Genomic DNA, 17,068 nt, shown 5'->3' with positions numbered 1-17,068 from the left:
CTTTTTTTTAAGGTTTTGATATACCTTGATGCCCACTGTGAGGTGGCAGTTAACTGGTATGCACCACTTGTAGCTCCCATATCTAAGGACAGGTAACATTACCTTGCTTTTTTTCTTTCCTGGTTGAAAGTAAACCTTGTCCTGGAAGGGCAAATAATATTTTCATCCTTTGATTCCTGTTCTATTCAGTGTGTCAAGTGTGCATTAGTGTTATCCCTCATCTAGTTGTTTCCTTGGGTGAAGCTAGACTGATACTGTGGACTGATTTAAATGTAGGCAGTCTGGCATTTGGGAAAAACCCAGGGTTCCTCACTCAAGAATCATTTTGTGGTTGGGTTATTAAGACTCCTCTATCTCCAGGCACTTTCCCTAAGAGTAATAGGAATTGCTCCCTCTAAACTGGGGTAAGAGTTCTAAACACTTGAGGAACCATGCTTTGAAATTATACCTATTGATTTTTGTGACTTTTAAATTAGTACTTTCAATAGTAAAGACCAAGTGTTACTTGTGTCAAGGATTTGGGTTCCTATAGAAACATTAAAGTTTAGAAATACACAACTATTCCATGGAATTGTGGCAATCACCATTAAATTTCCAGAAATGTCTAAAACGATACAAGGCACCGTCAGTTTTCTAGCTTCAAAGCCTTCCTTGCTTCTAGTCCATAATTTGGAAAATAAAACATGTCCGTGTGGCAAATGGTAAATGGCATGAATCAAAGGCAGAACTTTGGAGGATTTCATCATGAGAGGATTTAATGTGAAGGCCGATCACGAACATTTTTCACATGCTGTCTGGTTTAATCCTCACAGCAACCCTGCAGGATAGAGATTACTAGCCCCATTTGACTGAAGAGGATACCGAGGCTTAGAGAAATTAAGTAATTTTCCCCAAATCAGATAGCTAATAAACTGTCAGACCAAGACCTCCCTGGGACACTTTACGCTGCACCATGTATTTAGGAATGTGAAAATCATAAGAAGTGAGGAAAGTTAACTGACCAAGTGTCAGATAACTCTCTCTAGGTGAATTCCAGCAGGCTTCTGGGTAGTAAGGAAGTGCTTTTCCAGATTCCAGTGGCAGATTCCACGAATCTGACAATGACCCTCCAGTGTGAGTTCACAGAAGGAAGCACCTGTTCTAGACCCTACTTCCTCCATATTAAAGTTCTAAGCCCTGTAGGTTTTCCCTTTTACTTGGTTTTTAAACTTCTTAAAAGCACCTTGACCTGGATATAAGCAGCTGTCATTTTTGTTTTAGGAAAATAGATTTTAAAATCCTCTGACGAGATGAACATTGCAACAAGCAGGGTACCAGATCATCTTTGTAATGTCACTTTGACATCGAATTGGTTATAGAGTACTAGCATTTTCGTGAAGCCCAAATATAAGAGATTTTTTGTTCCAAATTCTCAGACTACTTGTTAAGTTCTTCAGCAAGTTTTGAGGGATTTTTTTTGCTTTTTTTTTTTTTAAAGCAACAATACTTTTTTTTTTTTTTTTTTTTTTTGCAATAAAAGCTGTTTTCTTGCAGTTAGAGGAGTGAGGAAGATCAAGCAAAAGTACAGAAACAAATTTTCATAATAACTATTTCCAAGAAATAGAAAGCAATAAAGGGTCGAGAGAACCGCTAAGAATGTGGCAAGTACTATTGGTGACCCCACACACACATACATGCATGCACACGCGCACATGAGCTTTTTCATGGGTGATAGGGAAAATAACAGGCAAGAAAATCTTATAAATAATATAAAATTACCAAAATAAAGTTGCCTTTAGTACCAAAGTGAAAAGGAGAAAAACTCTATTAAACTCAATGATATAGTTCTTTGTCCCTGACATTTGTCTGTAAGCCTAGGGAGAAGGCTCCTCTCTCCTGCCCTTACAAAAACAGGCTTTTTGGCTTTTATGGGACATTCATTTACTGTATTTCCCATTAGATACTAAAGCCCCCCAGTGCACAAACAAATCAACAACAAAAAGAGATAATGTAGTTAGGCATGCTGAACTAGTCTTGGGTTCTTAAATGCTTTTTCATTTTCTGTAAATGTTTCAGAACTACATGTACTGTGCCTCTAATAGATTACATAGATGGGAATGATTATTCCATTGAACCACAGCAAGGTGGGGATGAAGATGGTTTTGCCAGAGGGGCCTGGGACTGGAGTTTACTATGGAAACGTATTCCTCTAAGCCACAAGGAAAAGGCCAAAAGAAAACATAAAACTGAACCTTATCGGTAAAGACTATTACTTTATTTTCTTATGTTGAATGTTTATCTAAGTTGTTTTTTTTTTTCTTCCCCATGAACTCGTATAAATGTGTGGGTCCATACGTACGCTTCCATTTGATCTTTGCTGCCATCATCAACACAATACAGAACCATTTGCACTGTGCCGCTTATAGATGTCATAAATGGCAACACATATGAAATTATACCCCAAGGGGGCGGTGATGAAGATGGGTATGCCCGAGGAGCATGGGATTGGAGTATGCTCTGGAAACGGGTGCCTCTGACCCCTCAAGAGAAGAGACTGAGAAAGACAAAAACTGAACCATATCGGTAATCACTAAATCACTTACATATTTTTCTTTTCTCCAGTTGCTGCTAACCTATTAACCTCTTGCCAAGCTAAAGATTTGTTTTTAAAACTGTAGATGCTGTCTCAGATTCTGAAAGAGTATCTTTCCTTATACTGTTTCAGAGCTTTCACTCTACTCCACTTGCTCCGCTGTAATTGCTTTTACCCTAAATTCGATGTCCACTACTGAGACATATACACTTTCATTGGGGAAAGAAAAATAATGTAATATGGCATATGTTCCAAGTACAAGTGAAAAAAAAAAAAAAGAAATCTTAGTTATCCTGGATTAGACATCAGATTTTATTCTTTTGATGACAGTGTCATTCTATACATTTAAAATACATAAATTACTTTAATCCAACCAAGACTTTTATTTCCACATTCATGCCGTGGGTATAATGTTAACAATGAAGGGCACTAGCAAGAGATTTTTGGGTTTTTCTCCCCTTTTTCTGTTATGTTAACTCTCAAATACTAATTTTGTACTAAAATCTGATGAATCACAATACATGACTTTAAAAAACATTACATAGAATCCTTTATTGCTTCATTCTCAGAAAAGTGATTTATTAAAAGAAAATTCTATTCAAAAATCAGCTTTTGACCTTCTTGTGGTTCTTTCAGTAGAACAACTTATGCTACTCTCTTCTTTTGATCTTGTAATTAGAACATTTTACTGTCTTTGTAAAAAATGACCCCAAATGAAATGTTTGCTCAAATGTTAGTATAGCCTTCTCCTGAATGTGTCTAATCTCATTTTTCTGATCCTATGGTTCTGCTTTTGGTCTCTCTCTCCCTGTTACACTGCTGATAATGTTAGAATTCTGTTTTGGGATGGTGCTTCCAATGTCATGGAAATGCTGGTGGGATTTGGGCATGTCATGATATCAAGATACTGAATGGCAAACATAAAGAAGTTATAGCACTTAATTAATTATAGTAACTTAATTGGACATTTACCAAATTTTTTTGGTAAATTTCTTATTCAGAATAGTCCAGGAAATTACTGCTTACCTGCTTAACTTAACACATAACTGTGGGAGAAAAAAAATAAAGAGTGCTGAGCAATTTTATATTTCTGCTAATTCCATAGGCCAGTAAAGAAAATTTTTTAAGTGAGCTAGAAAAATTAAAGGGAGGTTATCTGTTAATTAACTCACTGGTGTCCATGTTAAGATGCATTTTCAAGTATATACTGAGAGGAATGGGAATCTATTTAAAGATAAAAACACAGCTGCCAGGCAAGGTGGCTCACGCCTGTAATCCCAGCACTTTGGGAGGCCGAGGCGGGAGGATCACCAGAGGTCAGGAGTTTGAGACCAGCCTTGCTAACGTGGTGAAACCCCGTTTCTACTAAATATGCAAAATTAGCTGGGCATGGTGGTGTGCACCTGTAATCCCAGCTACTTGGGAGGCTGAGGCAGGAGAATCGCTTGAACCTGGGAGGCAGAGGTTACAGTGAGCCAGGATCACACCACTGCACTCCAGCCTGGGCAACAGAGTAAGACTCGGTCTAAAAAAAAAAGACACAGCTATAATGGAATAATCTTAAATGACAGTTAAATAAAAGTGACATGAAAATATCACCTAAAATGTAATAGTGTTATTACTGAGTTAGACAGCATACTTTAAGAAAAGGCATAAGAGAACAACTTTTTCCTGATGCTATTTTCTTTTAGTATTGAAAGTATTTCTTGATTCATTATCCACTCAACAAACATTTATTGAGTGCTTACCGTATGCCAAGCACTATTTTTGGGGATACATTTTTAAAGATATGTTTCCTCATTGAATGTAAAATACAGTGAGTCAGACAGAAATTAAACAGATAACTACATAAATAACCCTAAAATTAGCCTGGTGTGGTGGCACGTGCCTGTAGTCCCAGCAACTCAGGAGACTGAGGCAGAGGGATTGCTTGAGCCCAAGAGTTCAAGGCTGCAGCGAACAATGATTGTGCCACTGTACTACAGCCTGGGCAACAGAGTGAGACCCTGTCTCACAAAACAAACAAAACTCTGGAACAGCAGCTGTGATAAGTAGTATGAAGAAAAATCACAGAGTACATGAGTTTATGGAAAGATGAACCTAATCCAGCTTGGGAAATCAGGAAAGGCCCTTCTGACAAAGTGTCATTTAGGCTGAGACCTGAAGGATGAGGGCCCAATTCTGTGGAGAGGGAACATTTCAGGATCGTGAATAACATGAATGAAGGCCTTGAGACAGAAAGGAGGCCTGCACATTCCAGGTAGGAGCAGAGCAGTGAAGGACTCAACGGGAAGAGAGACCGTGGTGAGCCCAGAGAGCCGGGAGAGGCTGGTATCACGCAGGCGCATGCGGAGGAGTCTGCTCTGGCTACTGTGTGATTAGCCTTGAGTAGGGGGCAGAAGAGAATAAAGGACACAAGCTCGGGACATATTGGAAAGTCCAAGCAGTGTTGGCCTGGTCTAGGCTGGTGGCAGTGAAGTTGGAAATAAGTCAGCAGATTCAAGATATATTTTCAAGGCTGGGTGCGGTGGCTCGTGCCTATAATCCTAGCACTTAGGGAGGCCTAGGCAGGTGGAACTTTTGATCCCAGGAGTTCTAGACCAGTCTGAGCAACATGGCCAAACCTTGTCTCTACAAAATACATAAAAAGGTAGCTGGATGTGTTGGTGCGCACTTGTATTCCCAGCTACTCAGGAGGCTGAGGTGGGAGGACTGCTTGAGCCTAGAAGATCAAGACTGCAGTGAGCCACAATCATGCCACTGCACTACAGGCTGGGCAATAGAGTGAGACCATATCTCAAAAAAAAAAAAAGATTTTTGTTTTCAAGGTAGAATCAATGGAACCTTGAAATATGTTCCAATGAACCTATTTGAATAGATTGAATATTATGTATGATGATGAAGTTTACCCTAATAATAATGAATACCCTAAAATTTAAGAAACATGATGAATTAGTAATTAATTGTTTGGGGAGGGGAGCAGGGAGTAAAATAAATTCTGCTGTCATTTCTCCCAATGGTGGGAGTGACTTGTCCCTAAGAAGCTACCAAATCTTTTTTCTCTTGGACCTAAAAAGTGTCCAATTTAAGGTCCATTCAAGAAGCCCCACAGATCCACAGATCACCTTTTTGCATTCCTACCTCCTGGCACAGGAAATACCTATGTCTAATTCTCCTGTGTCATTTCTGTGCTACATTTGCAAACTCTGAATGAACTGTGGCTGTTCTACGATGATTTACACCCTTATTTGGCGAGTCCCTGAGCTATAAAATTTAAAAATGACAGACTACTTCCATGGTGTATGGTTTTGTTCATCCAAGAATGACTCATAAATCAGTGCAGAAGCAGTTAGCAGACCACGGCTGTATGGCTCAGTGTTTTTAAGAGTGAAAGAGAAAATTCTGTATTAACTAAAACTAAGGCTTAATTTTTAAATCGACAAAGGAACCAAGGCGCCCTCTAATGGTGAAATGAAACAATGCTCTATTTTGTAATGAACTATAGTTTCAGTTAGAAATTGTGGTAAATTCGTTAGGGAATTATGAACAGATTTTTTTCTTTTTTTTTTTGTAAAGGCTTTATAATTTCTTCATGTTTGGCCATCAGTTTTGTCTTTTCTATGCATTTTTAGGCTGTATTCTACAAGGCTTCTTGCCTATTGGTGAAGGGTTATTGGGGGTTTGTCTATGATGGTTATTGCAGTGTTTCTTTTTCTTAGGTCCCCAGCCATGGCTGGGGGATTATTTGCCATTGAACGAGAGTTCTTCTTTGAATTGGGTCTCTATGATCCAGGTCTCCAGATTTGGGGTGGTGAAAATTTTGAGATCTCATACAAGGTAACATTTTATTTCAACAGATGGAATTTTCCAAGTAGTTACTAACTTCTGTGGCTTTCAGATAAAGCTGGTTTCTTGTAGGGGGATAAAACCATAATGATATAATGCATTTCTCCAAATTATATAAAGAATGATTTAACGAAAATGGATGCCTTTGAGGGAAAAATAAGGCGAAATGCAAGCTCCAAACTTACCATATATATACAGGGCTCAGCTCAAAATTGTGGCTAGCAACCTTTAGAAATGAAAACACCCCACACCCCAACTTTCTATATACTGGAGCTTTTTATTATAGAAGCCCTTGGAAGAATCTGCGTGCATTAGGGCCACAGTTGACCACCCACTGATATAGTCACCCTTTATCACTAGGACATATTTCAAGACAGAAGCAGAGCCCTGCAATGGCTGCATCCTCAGGCTGACTTTGGAGCTGTCTTCCTGCAGCGCCTCCCCTGTTGTTGAAGCAGTCTTGGAGCAATACTACCTTCCATGCTCCAGCCCCCACCTCAACCCCCATTCCTACCCCCATTTTCCAAAAGAAAGAGAGAGAGAACTATATCACAGTTTGAGTTCAACAGGTTTTCATTACCTCTTGTCTTAAATGTCCTGTGCTTAGCACTGTGAGGGATAGAAGAGGAGTAAACCAGTCCTTGCTCTCAAGGAACTTGATAAGAAGGTATTAGAATTATACTTAAATTCATAATGCAGGAAGGCAGAATGGCATTCAGTTGGTGTGTTTAAAAAACAGTGTCAGGCAGGCACGTTGGCTCACGCCTGTAATCCCAGCACTTTGGGAGGCCGACGTGGGCGGATCAGGAGGTCAAGAGATCGAGACCATCCTAGCCACACAAAAAATTAGCCAGGCATGGTGGTGCGCACCTGTAGTCCCAGCTACTTGGGAGGCTGAAGCAGGGGAATTGCTTGATCCGGCAGGCGGAGATTGCAGTAAGCCGAGATTGCACCACTGCACTCTAGCCTGGGTGACAGAGCAAGAGAGGAGAGGGGAGGGGAGGGGAGGAGAGGGGAGGGGAGGGGAGGGGAGGGGAGGGGAGCAGCGTTATGCTAGATGTAGAATTTGAGGCAGAAGTAGAAAGATGGGTATGATGTTAGTAAGTACAGATAAGGGGCGGGAGGGAGACATCTAAGCAAGTAGCATGGGAAAAGTACAAAGAAGGGAACACAAGGAACGTATTCAGAGAACAGCAAGGAGCACACTTGGGCAGAATCAGGCAACATGAATAAGGAAGACATCTAAAAGATAAAATGGGAACGTGTATTAGGGCCATATTGAAGAGAGCCTTTAAAGCTGAGTTAAGAGATTTTTATTTAATTTGATAAGCAGTGGAGAGCGATCAAAGATATTAAGCAAGGGAATAACATGACCCAAAGCTGCCCTTCAGCTGTAATAATCTCTTGCTATAAATAAGGATAGTTGAGTAGAGAGAAGCTGAAGGTGAAGAAGCCAGTTAGGAGGTTATTATAATAATCACCCAAGTAGGAAATATATTAGCAATGGAAATGATGAATGAGTTAGGAATAAAGAATCCACATGACTTTGCAAGATTATATTGGGAGAAGGTTGCTAGGGGCTATGGGTATACAGTAAGAGGCCCCTTTGTAGCAGTTTATTATTAATACTATATTCCCTGTTGCCTTCTTGGTTGTTAGATGAACTTTTAAGAGCAAATTATTTTAGGAACTTGTTTAGTTTAAGAATTCTGTGTGGACATTGTATATAATTTAGATTTTAGATGTACACTTACAAGATAAATTTTCAGTTATGGTTTATGTTTGTATTTGAAACAACTTTCACAACGTGTTTTTCCTTCATAGATATGGCAGTGTGGTGGCAAATTATTATTTGTTCCTTGTTCTCGTGTTGGACATATTTATCGTCTTGAGGGCTGGCAAGGAAATCCTCCGCCCATTTATGTTGGGTCTTCTCCAACTCTGAAGGTGAGTTTTTTGGATAAAAGGGGAAGAAAGAGAAATAACATTTATGTACCACATGCTATAGTAATTACTTAATAATTGTCAGCTTATTGAGTGGGGTAAATCTCTTCAGCAGTCATGTTGATTCTCACGTTGAACTTAGCTAGACTTATTCATGAAATATCTTATTGTTCTTTAAGATTATTCAGCTGAAGCAGGAGGATTCCTTGAGCCCAGGAGTTCAAGGCTGCAGTGAACTATGATTGCACCACTGCACTCCACCCTGGATGACAGAATGAGACCCCATCTCAAAAAAAAAAAAAAAAAAAAAAAAAGATTGCACCCTATTTTTTTAATTGACAAGTAAATATTGTGTGTATCTTGTACAATATGATGTTTTAATATGTGTATACATTGTGGGATGGCTAAATCTAGCTATTTAGACATGTATTATGTCACTTGTTTTTGTGGTGAGAACACTTAAAATTTGTTTTCAGCAATTTTCATATATGTAATATATTATAAATTGTAGTCACCGTGTTGTATAATAGATCACTTGAAACTATTCTTCCTAACAGAAATTTTGTGTCCTTTGACCAAAATCAGCCCACTCCCCCCAATCCTCACTTTCTGGTAACCACCATTTTACTCTCTGTTTACTTGTTCACACTCCATATGTAAGTAATATCATGCTGTGTTTGTCTTTATGTGCCTGGCTTATTTCATTTAACATAATATTCATGTTGTTGCAAGTGACAGGATTTTTTTATTTTTTAAGGATTTTTTAAGGGTGCATAGTATTAATACTATCGTGTATATATACCATATTTTCTTTACCCGTTCATCTGTTGATGGACACTTAGCTTGATTCCATCTCTTGGCTATCGTGAATACTGCTGCAATGAACAGGAGTGTAGATACCTCTTCAATATACAGATTTTATGTCCTTTGGATATGTACCTAGTAATGAGATTGCTAGATTAGATGATAGTTCTATTTTTAATATTCTGAGGAACCTCTGTACTGTTTTTCCATAGTGGCTGCACTATTTTGCATTCCCACCAATAGGTGGGAGGGCTATCTTGTGGTTTAATTTGCATTTCTCTGATAATTAATGATGTTGAGCATTTCTTCATATACCTGTTGGCTATTTGTATGTCTTCTTTTGAGAAATGTCTGTTTGGGTCCTTTGCCCAATTTAATCAGATTGTTTCCTTACTATTGATTTGTTTGAGTTCCTTGTATATTACAGATATTAGCCCCTTACCAGATGTATGGTTCACAGATGTAGTCTCCCATTCCATAGATTGACTCTTTACTTTGTTAATTGTTTCCTTTGCTTACAGAAGCTACTTAGTTTGATAAAATTCCATTTGTCCATTTTTATTTTTGTCGCCTGTTCTTTTGGGGTTGTTACATCCAAAACCAATGTCATGGAGTTTTTCTCTTTTCTTTTAGAAGTTTTACAGTTTTAGGTCTGCATGTAAGTTTTTAATCCATTTTGAGTTGATTTTTACATATGGTGTGAGATGAAGGTCTAGTTTCATTCTTTTGCATATGGATATCTAGTTTTCGAAGCACCATTTATTGAAGAGACTGTGTTTTCCCTAATGTGTTCTCAGCATCTACCTTGAAAATCAATTGACCATAAATGCATGGATTATTTCTGGCCTCTCTGTTCTGTTCTTTTGGTCTATGTGTCTGTTTTTATGTGAGTACCATACTGTTTTGATTACTATAGCTTTGTAGTAGATTTTGAAATAAGGTATTGTGATGCCTCCAGCTTTGTTCTTTTTGCTCAAGATTGCTTTAGCTATTCAAGGTCCTTTGTGGATCCAGATGAATTTTAGGATGGAATTTTTTATTTCTGGGAAAAATGTCGTTGGAATTTAGATAGAGATTATATTGAATCTGTAGATTGCTTTTATAATATGGATATTTTAATAATATTAGTTCTTTGAATCCATGATCACAGGGTGTCTTTCCATTTAATTTGTGTATTCTTCAATTTATTTCATCAGTGTTTTATAGTTTTCAGCACATAGATTTTTCACCTCCTAAATATTCTTTTGTTTTGCTTAGCTATTGTAAATGGGATTGTTTTCTTAGTTTGTTTTACAGATAGACCACTGTTAGCATATAGAAACACTACTGATTTTTCTATGTTGATTTTCCTGCAACTTTATTAGATTTGTTTATTAGTTCTAACAGCTTTTGGTAGAGTCTCTTTAGGGTTTTTTTTTTTTATTTGACAGTTTATTATTTAATTGATAAATTGTTTTTACATTTGGGACCTGAACGTTTAAGGCACTGAAATTATATCTTAAATGGGAACGTTATTTCATGAAAAACTCTAAGATATATGTAGAAAACAAAATATTAAATTATTAGCTGTATATTAGGTAAAAAGATAAACATTTACCTTAAATAGCGTTAAGGTTTTGAATATGTAAGATTATGTCATCTGCAGAGACAGTTTACTTCTTTTCTGATTTGGATGTCTTTTCTTTCTTTCTTTGGCCTAATTGCCCCGGCTAAAACTTCCAGTAGTATGTTGAATAGAAGTGGGGAGAGCGGGCATCCTTGTCTTGTTCTTAATTGTAGAGGAAGAGCTTTCAACTTTTCATCATTGAGTATAATGTTAGCTATGAACTTGTCGTATATGGCCTTTATTGTGTTGAGGTACAATCCTCATGTACCTAATTTGTTGAAGCTTTTTACATTGAATTTTGTCAAATGCCTTTTTCGAGATGATTATATGGTTTTTGTCCTTCATTCTGTTAATGTGGAGTATCACATTTACTGATTTGTGTATGTTGAATCATCCTTGCATCCCAGGGATAAATCCCACTTGATCATTATAAATGATCTTTTAATTATTTCTCTGTGTTTGATTTAACTGAGCTTCTGTAAAACAATTATTCAGAATTATTTATCCAGGTCTGCTACTGGTATTCTCGTGGTATTATGTCCTCTTCATTTTTCATGTTTCTTGTTGACTTACATTAATGCCTGTGCATTTTGTGGACCAGTCACCTCTTGCAGACTTTATAGGCTGGTTTCAATGTGGAAAGACTTTCCTCTGTAGGGGAAAGAGGGTGTGAGGGTTCTTGCTGTGTGGGATATAGCAGTTCTGGGACTACTAAGGATACCAGCTATGTATTCCCTGTGCAGATGAGCCCACCAAGGGCAGTGTTGGCAAAGATTCCAGTGCTCCTCAGTGACTAATGCTGTAGATACCTACAGTGGCAGTGAGGCATGTTGGGGTCTTTGGGTATGGCTGCCAAGGTCATCCTGATTTTTCTCTCATTGCAGAAGTTGAATGCATCTTGGCACTGGTTCTGACTCATAGGCTTACTTGCACCAGCAGTGGCACTTGTAGAGTGGCTGTGGAGCTGAGGACTGAAGCACAAGCAGGAGTGGAAAGACTATGGCTGCAGAATCTGGGGCAGTTTAAAAACCCAGGGCTTAGAGCAAAGATACTTTGCTACTGTATTGATAACAGAATGTGAGGTACCAGATGCTTGTGAAGTAGCTTTTAGAGCCAAGAAAAGGAGCAGAAACATGCATAGAGTTAGAGCAGCTCCTGAGTTGGGGTGGGTTCTAGCTCTCCGTTGCAGCTGATCCAGGACCTGGAGATGGGGCATGCACAATAAAAGCGTGGCTCTGGGGCCTGGAGCATGAACTAGCTCACTATAGCAATGGTTCCAATGTCAGAGGTAGGCCCAGTGCAGCCACAGAGCCCGGGGCTGCAGTGTGGACACTAGCAGAGCAGCTGTGGCTTCAGGATCAGGGCTCACTGGGGCATGGGAGAGCTGGCAGAGCTTTTCCCAAAGTAATTCAAAAGTAGCTGCTTCTTGGATGGTGGTGAGTGTTCAGATGCATCTCCCTCTCTGGGGTTCCCCAGCAAAAGGGTTGTTGTTTACCTTAGTGGCCAGTGATGCCAGTGTCCTCTACAGAGCAGACCTCTGGAAACTGTGGTAGTTCCTGCCGCATGAACAATACCAATAGCATCTGCCTTTCTTCTTTTCTCCTAGCTATCTCCTTGTGCTTCAGGTATGTAGACCTCACAGGTGATCCTGTCCTATGTAGATATTCTTAGTTTCTTTTGCTCCGTTGTGTTGCTGCAGATTCTTCAATGGGCCCTGGAGATCTCTGGGCTCTTTGGGTTTGTGAATAGCTGTCTGTATTTGTTTTTTAGTTGGGGTTGAATAAAGGCTGGTGTCTCCTACTTTGCCATCTTGGTGACCTCACCTCCAATTATATCCCATTCTGATTAAGATTCCTATATTGAATGTTCTCTACGAATACATTTCAAATAAATTCTAAAAAGTCTGACACTGTGTAGAGAAATAGTTGAAGGGAAAAATACTAGCTTCTGTTATTGACACATGAGTAAAATATGTTTTTTTTTTTTTAATTTAGATAATCATGTTAGGAGTTTGCATAGTAAGCAAAATCAAATTTTTGAACAATGCTTACAAGAGATTAATATCTCTTGTCCCTCAAAGATTGAAAAGTTAATGTGAATATCCTTTGTCCTATTGCATTCTGCCTCCAAATTCTCCATCTCTATCATATAAAATAGAGGAAAATTGGCCGGGCGCAGTGGCTCACGCCTGTAATCCCAGCACTTTGGGAGGCTGAGGTGGGCGGATCACGAGGTCAGCAGTTCGAGACCAGCCTGACCAACATGGTGAAACCCTGTCTCTACTAAAAATACAAAATTTAGCTGGGTGTGGTGGTGGGTGCCTGTAATCCCAGCTACTTGGGAGGCTGAGGCAGGAGAATCACTTGAACTTGGGAGGCAGAGGTTGCAGTGAGCCAAGATCTCGCTGCTGCACTCCAGCCTGGGCAACAGAGGGAGACTCCATCTCAAAAAAAAAAAAAAAAAAAAAGAGAAAAATTCCACTGACTCTTTTCATTGTGACATCCAAATTGTCCTACTGCGATAAATATTTTGCTATGATTATTTAATAAAAATTTATCTCCTATGCCGTAAATGTAGAACTAGGATTGATAATCTATATTTTACCAAAACTCATGAACCTGCAGAAAAACAAAACATTGGTTTTTAAAACATTTTGGAAATGTTAAAAACTGTTTTTTGAATAAATAAAATGTATTTAACTTAAACTGAACAGGACTGTTTTAGTGGGATGAGCATCCTCCCAGGCTTCTTTCCCAGTCACACATTTATTAGGAAATAAATCATAGTTCTAGTTCCTTCTATTGATTCTCACCATTCCATGCAGTGTAAGTTCTCTCTCGGCTTCCTAAAATGAGATATATCATAGTCACCGTATTCCAAGAGAACGACAGTTTCTAGCTGGGGAGGACAGATTTAGAAGTAGTGTGGTGGTGAATGATGATCTGGTGATTATCCAGCCATGTTCGGGTCTCCCCGTTCTTTGACATTTCATCCCAGACTAGTGACACTTAGGGGTGGCATTTATTTATGAAACAAACCAAGGAAGCTTCATGCAGAAATCCAGATGTCCCACTGCTTGGAGGACAAAGACCTCTATCCCTGGCAAAACAACTTTGAAATTTATTTGGTTGGGCTGCTTTCATAAATTCTAAGAGGCATGCAACCCTGATGCCCCTCATTTTCTGGAACGCTTAACCAAGTCAAGTTTATTGTTGACTGTAGACACAACTTGGGACAGTTCATAAAAGGGGAATAGGTAATAAGCAGACAGCTAAGCTTTCAGAACCAGAACATCCTTCTCATGGGCCAAATGAAGCCCCAGCTACAACAGGGGATGAGATTTAAATGTCTGTGATAAAACAAAAATAGCACCAAACTAACACCAGGCATGACTGACATTGCAGGAAACTCCCCTTGGAGTTGGACTCACAATCACGAAGAATTGATGAAAAGCCAAATTGACTCAAAAAAGTCTATTCTGAAAGAGAGACGAAAAAAGCTGACAGGTGGATATTTATCCACTCTAAAAATTAACTCTATATACCATACAAACTACCCAATAAGGGTGAATTTAGCATACACTTAGTGAGTACCCAGCATGTGCCAGGCACTTTCTTTTCTCCAGTTTTGACAGCGTCTACTTGAGCCATCAAGGGGCCAGTGGCCAGGTCTGTTTCTCCAGCTCATTTGTCTCCTCTGAGTCTCAAACCTTCTAGAATTATCCTCTTTGATGTACTTTAGATCTTCCACCAACAGAAGTCAAAACTGACCTTTAACTTTTCTTCGAAAGTGATTCCTTCCACTGTATTCTCTATTTGCCTGTGAATGAATCTTAGGGGGCATGTAGAGTTGTTCTCTGTCCGTCCCCCTTACCAAGCCCTGGTGATTCTGCCTCACACGTAGCTCTTCAATCCCTCCCTTTCTATACTTAGTGCAGCTCCTCAGATCTCTCCCATGAATAGTAAATAGCCTCCTACTTGGCTCTTTGCCATCAGGTTCAACCCCCTTCAGCCCACCCTCCACTCACCACCGGTGTCATTCACCTGAAAATTAAATCTGATGTCACTTACCTGCTTAAAACTTTTTTATGGTTGTCATCTCAAGGGTAAAATTCAAAGTTCTCTTAAAAAGAATCATAATATTAATAATAACTAACATTTATTAAGTGCTTACAGTGTACCAGGCATAAATCTAAATCCTTTATATAGATTAACTTCTTATTTTCACAACACACTATGAGGTAAGGACTATATCTTCATCTAATTTTTTTTTTTTTTTTTGAGACGGATTTTCACTCTTGTTGCCCAGGCTGGAGTGCAATGGTAGGGTCTCAGCTCGCTGCAACCTCTGCCTCCCGGATTCAAACAATTCTCCTGCCTCAGCCTTCCAAGTAGCTGGGATTATAGGCACGCACCACCACACCTGGCTAATTTTTGTAGTTTTCGTAGAGACAGGGTTTCACCATGTTGGCCAGGCTGGTCTCGAACTCCGCCCGCCTTGGCTTCCGCCCGCCTCGGCCTCCCGAAGTGCTGGGATGACAGGGGTGAGCCACCACGCCTGGCCTATATCCTCGTCTTAAAGTGAAGTTTTCTCTCAGTGAATGCTGCATTCCAGTTTTTGTAAACTACTTGCTATACTGCAATACACCATGATTTATCATACTGCATTTGCTTTTCTCTTTGCCCTGGATACCATTCCCACTTAATTAACCACTCCTTCAAGACGGGGCAACACAGTGCCACTCTGGCCCTGTCCATCCCAGAAAACTAATTGCTCCTTCTTTTTGTTGCCATAATCTTACACGTGTATACATAACTCTTCAGGTTTGTTCATGTCTAGAGTACATGTACTGTGTCTAATTTCATATGGATTTGCAAAGATTCAGAATGTTTAGTGGTATATTAGTCTGTTCTCACACTGCTATAAAGATATACCTGAGACTAGGTAATTTATAAAGAAAAGAGGTTTAATTGACACACAGTTCTGCAGGCTGTACAGGAAGCTTGGCAGCTTCTGCTTCTAAGAAAGCTCAGGAAGCTTCCAATTATAGTGGAAGGCAAAGGGGGAACGAGGCATCTCACATGGTGGGAGCAGGAGCAAGAGAGAGAAGCGGGAAGATGCTACACTTTTCACCAACCAGTTGTCACGAGAACTCACAATCACAAGGACGGTATGGGCGTGGGTGTGGAGGGTGGGCTGGTGCTAAGTCATTCATGAAGGATCCACCCCCATGAACAAGTCACCATCCACCAGGCCCCATCTCCAACATTGGGGATTATAATTGGTCATGAAATTTGGTAGGAACACAGATCCAAACCATGTCAAGTGGCAATATTGTATGTTCTTTTATCTTGCTGCTTATAACAGCCTTTTTTAAACCCATGGACTTTTGCAACAACAATGCATTTAGGGGCATGTTCACCCTTCGATAGTTATCTTGTTGCCTAGAAAACATTTAATCTGAACACTAGGTATTTCTTTTTTGAATATAAAACATGGGTCAGCCACTATGGCTGACAGGCCTAATCCAACCCGTTTTAGTAAACCAAGTTGTATCAGAAGATAGCCACACTCATTTGTTTGTGTATTGTCCATGGTTCTCACTACAATAGCAGAGTCGAATAGTTGCCACAGAGACTGTATAGCCCAAAAAGCCCAAGATACTTACTATCTGGTCCTTTACAGAGAATATTTGCTGATGCATGATGTAGAAGATCAAGGGATTGAGTATTGTTTTAGTTCATTTAGTGTTGCTACAACAGAACACCCGAAGCTGGGTAATTTATCAAGAAAAGAGGTTTATTTGTTCACGATTCCGGTGGTTGGAAAATTCAGGCTTGGGCAGCTGCATCTGGTGAGGGTCTCATGCTACTTCAACTCATGATGGGAAGCAGAAGGGGGATGCACATGTGCAAAGAGATCGTCACATGGCGAGACAGGAAGCAAGAGAGAGACCAAGGAAGCCAGACTCTTTAACAAACTACTCTTGTGGAAACGAATACACTTCTGTGAGAGCAAGAACTCACCCCCTCACCTCCATAGGAGGCCATTAATGTATTAACAACCCAAACTCCTCCCAGTAGGCCCTGCCTCCTAGCATTGCCACATTGGGCATCAAATTCTGACATGAATTTTGGCAAAGACAAACCACATGCAAATCACTGCAAGTGTGTACCAATTTGGTCACATATATTCATGCAAGCATTCATTCATCAATTAAAGCCTTAAAAGCTAGGTATTTATCAGTTATCACAATGTCAACATATTTTATTGCTCTATCGCTGCTTTTTCTTAAA

General features: G+C 39.5%; 1 protein-coding gene across 3 annotated transcripts in view; it reads left to right on the top strand.

The window, feature by feature from the left end:
• Window positions 1–17,068, top strand: part of GALNT7 (polypeptide N-acetylgalactosaminyltransferase 7) — a 153,456-nt gene that overhangs the window by 125,241 nt on the left and 11,147 nt on the right. For 2 of the 3 annotated variants that reach the window (XM_050792466.1, XM_050792468.1), the window contains exons 5-8: window positions 13–92; window positions 2,380–2,562; window positions 6,292–6,409; window positions 8,243–8,365. In XM_050792466.1, coding sequence (XP_050648423.1) covers window positions 13–92; window positions 2,380–2,562; window positions 6,292–6,409; window positions 8,243–8,365 — 504 coding nt within the window. Of the gene's footprint in view, window positions 1–12; window positions 93–2,055; window positions 2,239–2,379; window positions 2,563–6,291; window positions 6,410–8,242; window positions 8,366–17,068 lie in introns of all 3 variants that reach the window. The other variant, XM_050792467.1, reaches the window with a different exon arrangement.

Source organism: Macaca thibetana, chromosome 5 (assembly GCF_024542745.1).
Source record: "Macaca thibetana thibetana isolate TM-01 chromosome 5, ASM2454274v1, whole genome shotgun sequence".
NCBI classification, from domain to species: Eukaryota; Metazoa; Chordata; class Mammalia; order Primates; family Cercopithecidae; genus Macaca; species Macaca thibetana.
Note: the sequence above shows the minus strand (reverse complement) of the source record. Positions and strands in the feature narration are given on the sequence as shown.